Source organism: Heterodontus francisci, unplaced genomic scaffold (assembly GCF_036365525.1).
Source record: "Heterodontus francisci isolate sHetFra1 unplaced genomic scaffold, sHetFra1.hap1 HAP1_SCAFFOLD_222, whole genome shotgun sequence".
NCBI lineage: Eukaryota > Metazoa > Chordata > Chondrichthyes > Heterodontiformes > Heterodontidae > Heterodontus > Heterodontus francisci.
In genome coordinates, this window is record NW_027141699.1 from 2127426 (window position 1) to 2136543 (window position 9118).

The 9118-nt window shown below is 45.3% G+C and overlaps 1 protein-coding gene across 1 annotated transcript; it reads right to left on the minus strand.

Moving 5' to 3' along the window:
- Window positions 1–230: 230 nt before the first annotated feature.
- LOC137364426 (probable G-protein coupled receptor 139) lies at window positions 231–1124 on the minus strand. Its single transcript, XM_068027647.1, has one exon. It carries the CDS (start codon window positions 1050–1052, stop codon window positions 231–233), a length of 822 nt encoding a protein of 273 aa, XP_067883748.1. The 5' UTR covers window positions 1053–1124.
- Window positions 1125–9118: the final 7994 nt, after the last annotated feature.

The following is a 9118-nucleotide window of genomic DNA, read 5'->3' on the forward strand; positions in this document are numbered from 1 at the left end:
GTCACCCTGGAAACTGTTCCCGCCCGCATTTCCCTTCACCGGTGTAGCAAGCACCGCCCCTACTCCCCGTCACCGGGGAAAGAGACTCCGCCCCCAATTCTCCACCGGGGAAACAGGACCCACCCACGCTCAGTCTCCACGTTGACAGTCCCCGCCCCCGCTCTGTCTCCATGGTGGCAGGCCCCGCCCCATTTTGTGCCCATGGTGACAGGCCACTCCACCTCCTCTGATCATTGAATGAATTTAACAATTGGAGTAAAGGGATATTTAAGTACATTCTTCAACTGCTCTCTGAACTGAGTCTGGGTCACGGTGTAAATTGCAGTGTTTGTGCAGCAACTCAGGAGCTGCAGTATGAAGCCCAATTCCTGCAGAAACCGAGCGAGATAAACTGACCGATACCCCAACCTCCACATCCGCCACCATATCGAATACGCCATTAACATTACCCACAACAGGATGAAATTCCCCGAGATAACTAAAAGTAAAATGATAGATTTCCTTCGACTCTCCATCTCGGGGTCTCTGCGACACTTCCCACTGCTGTGAGCTCGGAGTCTCCTGCGCACTCTGCTGCTCACTAAAATGTGTCTGACAGTGAGCGCGTTGAGCATCAGAATCACCACAAATGGGAGCCCCGGGGTCAGAATGTTGTGGAGGAACTCGATTGTTCCCCAGACACGAGAGACATAAACATCCTCTGTTACATCACAAAACCAGGGATTGTTCCCCAGCCAATACTGACCTGTTAACATAAAATACCAGAAGATGTTCTTTAAGCAGCTCAGCACACTCACTGTTCCCACAACAACACCTGCCGTTTTCTCACTGCAATATTTACTTTTCAGCTTCTGGCAACAAATGGCCACAAAACGATCAATGGTGAAAGTGACTGTGAACCAGACAGAACAGTCTGTGACTGTATAAAGCAGGACGGCGTGGATATTACACACGGGGATGGACCACAGGAACCGAAACTGTTCCCAATAAACAATGGGAATGTGTCTCAATATCAGGTCCAGGATAATGACCAGCAGATCCGCCACTGACATGGCCACCAGGTAGCGTGTGACACATTTGGAGAGACCGCACTTTCCCCGAGACAGGATCCCAATCGTCAGCAAGTTAACTGTGAGGAAGGGAAATAAACAGAGGAGTTATACATCAGGCTGGAGCAAAGTTACCAGTTTGATTAAGAACTTAATGAGATGTATAAATGTGTTTCTGTATCCAGTGATGTTTTGAAATGATTGAACGTGAATGAACAAATGGGAAGGTCTGTGATACGGTGGAAGACAGGAGAGATTAAATAATAAAAGGATGATATTGAAATTGTCATACTGCATGTTGATCATAATCCTCGCCCTCTTTCGTTTCCCCGTCTGGTTTAAAAACTGTTCCATCTCTAATTGCGCGAAGTGCTGATGAAGGGTCACCTACTTGAAATATTAAACTCTTTTCTCTGTCAACAAATGCTGTCAGCCCCGCTGAGTATTTCCAGTATTTTCAGTTATTATTTCAGATTTCCAGCATCTGCAGCATTGTGGATTTGTATGGAAAGATAAATGTTAAACTGACTGAGAAACTCTGTGTCAATGCCTGTGGCATGATGTGTGTCTGCGCGTGTCTGTGTGTGTGTTAGAGCGAGAGAGCGAGAGAATGTGTGTGCGTGTGAGTTTTTATGTCTGGCTGAGGAGTGACCTGTGTGCGCGGGTGTGTCAGATAGAGATTGTCTGTGTGTGTGAGAGAGAGAGCGCACGTGTGTGTGAGTGTGTGTGAGAGAGAGTGTGTGCTTATGCGTGTGTGTGCGTTCGACAGAGAGCATGCACATGTGTGCGAGAGTGTGTGTGTGTGCGTCTGAGAGAGAGAGAGTGAGAGAATATGTGTGTGTGTGCGTGAGTGCATCTCGGAGAGAGAGTGTGTGTGCGTGTGTGTGTGTGAGAGAGAGGCAGAGACCGTGTGTGTGTCTGAAAGGGAGTGTGTGTGTGACAGAGAGTGTGTGAGTTTGTGTGAGAGAGACAGTGTGTGTGTGGCTGAGAGAGTGTGTGTGTCCGTGTGAGAGAGACTGTGTGTGTGTGAGAGAGAGACAGCGCGTTTGTGTGTATGTCTGTGAATGTGTGTGTGTCTGTGAGAGAGAGTGTGCGTGCGTGTGTGTGTGTGTGTTTGAGAGATTGAGCGCGTGTGGGTGAGTGAGAGAGAGAGACAGTGTGTGTGACAGAGATCGTGTGCGTGTGTGAGTGAGTGTGTGTGTTTGAGAGAGAGAGAGAGAGAGAGTGTGTGTTTGAAATAGAATGTGTGTGTGTGTATGTGAGTAAGTGTGTGTGTGCGAGAGAGAGTTAAAGAGCGTGTGTGTGTGTGGTCCAGAGAGAGAGCTGTATCTGCATGTCTGTGTGTGTTTGTGTGTGTGTGTGTGAGGGAAAGCGGGTCTGTGAGAGTGTGTGACAGTGTGTGTGTGTCAGAAAGAGAGAGAGAGCGTGTGTGTGTGTGCCTGACAGACGGGGGTGTGCTCGCATGTTGGTTTAATAAAGACAGAGTGTATGTGTGGTGCGCGAGAGACCGAGAGTGTGTGTGTGGGAGAGTAACAGCGTGTGGGTGTGTGTGAGTGAGAGAGAGAGAGCATATGTGTGTGTGTCTGAGAGATAGAGAGTGTGTGTGTGTGTGTGTGTGTGTGTGTGTGTGTGTGTGTGTGTGTGTGTGTGAGAGAAACAGAGAGAGAGACAGCGTCTGTGTGTGGGTGAGAGAGCGGGTGTGCGCGTGTGTATATGCGTGTGAGTGTGTGTATGTGTGTGCGTGTGTGCGTCAATGTGAAAGAGAGCCCATGTGTGCGCATGTGTGTGTGAGAGAGAGAGAGAATGTGCATGCGTGTGATTGTGTGTGTGAGATAGAGTGTGTGCATGTGTGAGCCAGTGTCTGTGTGTGTGTTTTCAAAGAGAATGCGCGTGTGCGTGTGTCTGAGAGAGCGTGTGCGTGTGCGTGTGTGCGTCTGAGGGAGAGCGCGTGTTTGCGAGAGAGATAGAGAGTGTTTGTGCATGTGTGTATTTGACTGAAATAATGAGCATCTGTATGTGTGTGTCTGAAAGGGTGTGCATGTTTGTGACAGAGAGAGCGTGGAATATCCACAGCACTGTGGATGACGTTTAACTGCCCTCTGAAATGGCGTGGCAAGCCCCTCAGTTCAAGGGCAAATCAGGTTGGGCAGCAAATGCTGACCTTGACAGTGACACACAAACTCATGAAAGAACAAAAAAGAAATCAGAAGGTTTGGGATGAGGGATTGGGGTGGGATGTAAAGCAGGGCGGCCATGGTCCCATGAATGGAGTCCCTAAATATTCCGATGACACAAAATTTGGAGGAGGGCAAAGAATCAGGATGATATGAACCATCTGCAACAGGACACAGACAGGCAATCAGAATGGGCAGCCAACTGGCAGATGGAATTTAATAGAGGGGAGTGTGAGGTGATGAATTTTGGCAGTAAGAATAGAGGGAGAGTTCTCAAGAGTGTGCAGGAGCAGAGAAACCAGCGGCTGGATTGATCAGTGAAGGCAACAGGACATATTGAGAATGGTCTGCAAGGCATATGAGATTTGGGTTTAAATCAGAGGCATTGAGTACAAAAGCAGGGAAGTTATGCTGAACATTTATAGAACTGTGCTTCGGCTTCAAGTGGAATATAGCATCCAGTTCTGGTCACCATACATTGGGAAGGGTGTGACTGCCCTTGAGAGGGTACAGAGGAGGTTTACCAGAATGGTTATGGGATGGGGGAGGGGAGGTTAATTACAAGGTTACTTTTGAAAATGTGCATCTGTTCCCTTCGAAAAAGGAGATTGAGGGGAAATTTAATGGAAGAGTACTAGATGATGACAGGCTTAGATACGTTAGACAAGGCAAACTGCCCCAATCACCGAATAGTACAAGGACAAGAGAAACAGATTGAAGGATTTGGCAAGAAATGTAAGGGGAATATCAGGAAGACATTTTTTTTGATTTACCCAGACAGTGGTACTGAAATGGAACTGACTGCCCACAATGCTGGTGGAAGTAGAGACGATCAATGATTTCCAGAAGAACAGCAGCTTATTCGGGAGCAGAGAGTGTGAGCGAGCGAACAGCTGGGAAAGTCAGTTTCAACTTAAACTTAACTTCCTGTTGTTTTCGGTGGACGAAGGGGCTTCAAGGTAAGTAAAAAGTCTATATATTTGAGCCGTTTAAATTAACTTACCTTTCATTGCAGCAGCTTATTTGGGAGCAGAGAGTGCAAGCGAGCGAATAGCTGGGAAGGTCAGTTTCAACTTAAACTTAATTTCCTTTAGTTTTTCGGCGGACCAGGGGGCTTCTGGGTAAGTAAAAAGCCTATATACTTGGGCCATTTAAAATAACTTATCTCTCATTGCAGCAGCTTATTCAGGAGCAGAGAGTGCGAGCGAGTGATCAGCTGGGAAGGTCAGTTTCAACTGAAGCTTAAATTCATTTTGTTTTCGGTGGAACAGGGGCCTTCTGGGTAAGTAAAAAGCCTATATATTTGGGCCGTTTAAAATAATTTACCTTTCCTTGCTGCAGCTTATTAAGGAGCAGAAAGTGCGAGCGAGATATCAGCTGGGAAGGTCAGTTTCAACTTAAACTTAATTTCCTTTTGTTTTCGGTGGACCAGGGGGCTTCTGGGTTAGTAAAACGCCTATACACTTGGGCCGTTTAAAATAACTTGCCTTTCATTGCGGCAGCTTATTTGGGAGCAGAGATTGCGAGCGATGGATCAGCTGGGAAGGTAAGTTTCAACTTAAACTTAAATTCCTTTTGTTTTCGGTGGACCAGGGGGCTTCTGGGTAAGTAAAAAGCCTATTTATTTTGGCCTTTTAAAATAACTTATCTTTCCTTGCAGCATCTTATTCGGGAGCAGAGAGAGCAAGGGAGAGATCGGCTGGGAAGGTCAGTTTCAACTTAAACTTAATTTCATTTTGTGTTCGGCGGACCAGGGGGCTTCTGGGTAAGTAAAAAGCGTATATATTTGGGCCTTTTAAAATAAGTTACCTTTCATTGCAGCAGCTTATTTGGGGGCAGATAGTGCGAGCGAGTGATCAGCTGCGAAGGTCTGTTTCAACTTAAACTTAATTTCCTTTTGCTTTCGGCGGACCAGGGGGCTTCTGGGGAAGTAAAAAGCGTATTTATTTGGGCCTTTTAAAATAAGTTACCTTTCATTGCAGCAGCTTATTTGGGAGCAGAGTGTGTGAGCGAGCGATCAGCTTGGAACGTCAGTTTCAACTTCAACTTAATTTCCTTTTGTTTTCGGTGGAACAGGGGGCTTCTGAGTAAGTGAAAAGCCAATATATTTGAGCCGTTTAAAATAACTTACCTTTCATTGCAGCAGCTTATTAAGGAGCAGAACGTGCGAGCGAGCGATCAGCTGGGAAGGTCAGTTTCAACTTAAACTTAATTTCCTTCTGTTTTCGGTGGAACAGGGGGCTTCTGGGTAAGTAAAACGCCTATACACTTGGGCCGCTTAAAATAACTTGCCTTTAATTGTGGCAGCTTATTCGGGAGCAGAGAGTGCGAGCGAGTAATCAGCTGGGAAGGTCAGTTTCAACTTAAACTTAATTTCCTTTTGTTTTCGGCGGACCAGGGGGCTTCTGGGTAAGTAAAACGACTATACACTTGGGCCGTTTAAAATAACTTGCCTTTCATTGCGGCAGCTTATTTGGGAGCAGAGATTGCCAGCGATCGATCAGCTGGGAAGGTAAGTTTCAACTTAAAATTAAATTCCTTTTGTTTTCTGCGGACCAGGAGGCTTCTGGGTAAGTAAAAAGCCTATTTATTTGGGCCTTTTAAAATAACCTATTTTTCCTTGCAGCATCTCATTCGGGAGCAGAGAGAGCAAGGGAGAGATCGGCTGGGAAGGTCAGTTTCAGCTTAAACTTAATTTCATTTTGTGTTCGGCGGACCAGGGGGCCTCTGGGTAAGTAAAAAGCGTATATATTTGGGCCTTTTAAAATAAGTTACCTTTCATTGCAGCAGCTTATTTGGGAGCAGAGAGTGCGAGCGAGTGAACAGCTGCGAAGGTCAGTTTCAACTTAAACTAAATTTCCTTTTGCTTTCGGCGGACCAGGGGGCTTCTGGGTAAGTAAAAAGCGTATTTATCTGGGCCGTTTAAAATAATTTACCTTGCATTGCAGCAGTTTATTCGGGAGCAGAGAGTGTGAGCGAGCGATTAGCTGGGAACGTCAGTTTGAACTTCAACTTAATTTATTTTGTTTTCGGTGGAACAGGGGGCTTCTGGGTAAGTAAAAAGCCTATATATTTGAGCCGTTTAAAATAACTTACCTTTCATTGCAGCAGCTTATTCAGGAGCAGAACGTGCGAGCGAGCGATCAGCTGGGAAGGTCAGTTTCAACTTAAACTTAATTTCCTTCTGTTTTCGGTGGAACAGGGGGCTTCTGGGTAAGTAAAACGCCTATACACTTGGGCCGTTTAAAATAACTTGCCTTTAATTGTGGCAGCTTATTCGGGAGCAGAGAGTGCGAGCGAGTGATCAGCTGGGAAGGTCAGTTTCAACTTAAGTTTAAATTCCTTTTGTTTTCGGTGGACCAGGGGGCTTCTGGTTAAGTACAACGACTATATATTTGGGCCGTTTAAAATAACTTGCCTTTAATTGTGGCAGCTTATTCGGGAGCAGAGATTGCGAGCGTGCTATCAGCTGGGAAGGTCAGTTTCAACTTAAACTTAATTTCCTTTTTTTTTAGGCGGACCAGGGGGCTTCTGGGTAAGTAAAACGCCTATACACTTGGGCCGTTTAAAATAACTTGCCTTTCATTGCGGCAGCTTATTTGGGAGCAGAGATTGCCAGCGATCGATCAGCTGGGAAGGTAAGTTTCAACTTAAAATTAAATTCCTTTTGTTTTCTGCGGACCAGGAGGCTTCTGGGTAAGTAAAAAGCCTATTTATTTGGGCCTTTTAAAATAACTTATTTTTCCTTGCAGCATCTTATTCGGGAGCAGAGAGAGCAAGGGAGGGATCGGCTGGGTAGGTCAGTTTCAACTTAAACTTAATTTCATTTTGTGTTCGGCGGACCAGGGGGCTTCTGGGTAAGTAAAAAGCGTATATATTTGGGCCTTTTGAAATAAGATACCTTTCATTGCAGCAGCTTATTTGGGAGCAGAGAGTGCGAGCGAGTGATCAGCTGCGAAGGTCAGTTTCAACTTAAACTAAATTTCCTTTTGCTTTCGGCGGACCAGGGGGCTTCTGGTTAAGTAAAAAAGCGTATTTATCTGGGCCGTTTAAAATAATTTACCTTGCATTGCAGCAGGTTATTCGGGAGCAGAGAGTGTGAGCGAGCGATCAGCTGGGAACGTCAGTTTGAACTTCAACTTAATTTACTTTTGTTTTCGGTGGAACAGGGGGCTTCTGGGTAAGTAAAAAGCCTATATATTTGAGCCGTTTAAAATAACTTACCTTTCATTGCAGCAGCTTATTAAGGAGCAGAACGTGCGAGCGAGCGATCAGCTGGGAAGGTCAGTTTCAACTTAAACTTAATTTCCTTCTGTTTTCGGTGGAACTGGGGGCTTCTGGGTAAGTAAAACGCCTATACACTTGGGCCGTTTAAAATAACTTGCCTTTCATTGCGGCAGCTTATTTGGGAGCAGAGATTGCCAGCGATCGATCAGCTGGGAAGGTAAGTTTCAACTTAAAATTAAATTCCTTTTGTTTTCTGCGGACCAGGAGGCTTCTGGGTAAGTAAAAAGCCTATTTATTTGGGCCTTTTAAAATAACTTATTTTTCCTTGCAGCATCTTATTCGGGAGCAGAGAGAGCAAGGGAGGGATCGGCTGGGTAGGTCAGTTTCAACTTAAACTTAATTTCATTTTGTGTTCGGCGGACCAGGGGGCTTCTGGGTAAGTAAAAAGCGTATATATTTGGGCCTTTTGAAATAAGATACCTTTCATTGCAGCAGCTTATTTGGGAGCAGAGAGTGCGAGCGAGTGATCAGCTGCGAAGGTCAGTTTCAACTTAAACTAAATTTCCTTTTGCTTTCGGCGGACCAGGGGGCTTCTGGGTAAGTAAAGAAGCGTATTTATCTGGGCCGTTTAAAATAATTTACCTTGCATTGCAGCAGGTTATTCGGGAGCAGAGAGTGTGAGCGAGCGATCAGCTGGGAACGTCAGTTTGAACTTCAACTTAATTTACTTTTGTTTTCGGTGGAACAGGGGGCTTCTGGGTAAGTAAAAAGCCTATATATTTGAGCCGTTTAAAATAACTTACCTTTCATTGCAGCAGCTTATTAAGGAGCAGAACGTGCGAGCGAGCGATCAGCTGGGAAGGTCAGTTTCAACTTAAACTTAATTTCCTTCTGTTTTCGGTGGAACAGGGGGCTTCTGGGTAAGTAAAACGCCTATACACTTGGGCCGTTTAAAATAACTTGCCTTTAATTGTGGCAGCTTTTTCGGGAGCAGAGAGTGCGAGCGAGTGATCAGCTGGGAAGGTCAGTTTCAACTTAATTTTAAATTCCTTTTGTTTTCGGTGGACCAGGGGGCTTCTGGTTAAGTACAACGACTAAATATTTGGGCCGTTTTAAATAACTTGCCTTTAAATGTGGCAGCTTATTCGGGAGCAGAGATTGCGAGCGTGCTATCAGCTGGGAAGGTCAGTTTCAACTTAAACTTAATTTCCTTTTGTTTTCGTCGGACCAGGGGACTTCTGGGTAAGTAAATAGCCTATTTATTTGGGCCTTTTAAAATAACTTATCTTTCCTTGCAGCATCTTATTCGGGAGCAGAGAGAGCAAGGGAGAGATCGGCTGGGAAGGTCAGTTTCAACTTAAACTTAATTTCATTTTGTGTTCGGCGGACCAGTGGGCTTCTGCGTAAGTAAAAAGCCTATATACTTGGGCCATTTAAAATAACTTACCTCTCATTGCAGCAGCTTATTCAGGAGCAGAGTGCGAGCGAGTGATCAGCTGGGAAGGTCAGTTTCAACTGAAGCTTAAATTCATTTTGTTTTCGATGGAACAGGGGGCTTCTGGGTAAGTAAAAAGCCTATATATTTGGGCCGTTTAAAATAACTTACCTTTCCTTGCAGCAGCTTATTAAGGAGCAGAAAGTGCGAGCGAGATATCAGCTGGGAAGGTC

Excerpts from the sequence above, each read along its gene's own strand:
- LOC137364426 (XM_068027647.1), bottom strand. The coding sequence starts at position 1,052 with ATGTCAGTGGCGGATCTGCTGGTCATTATCCTGGACCTGATATTGAGA.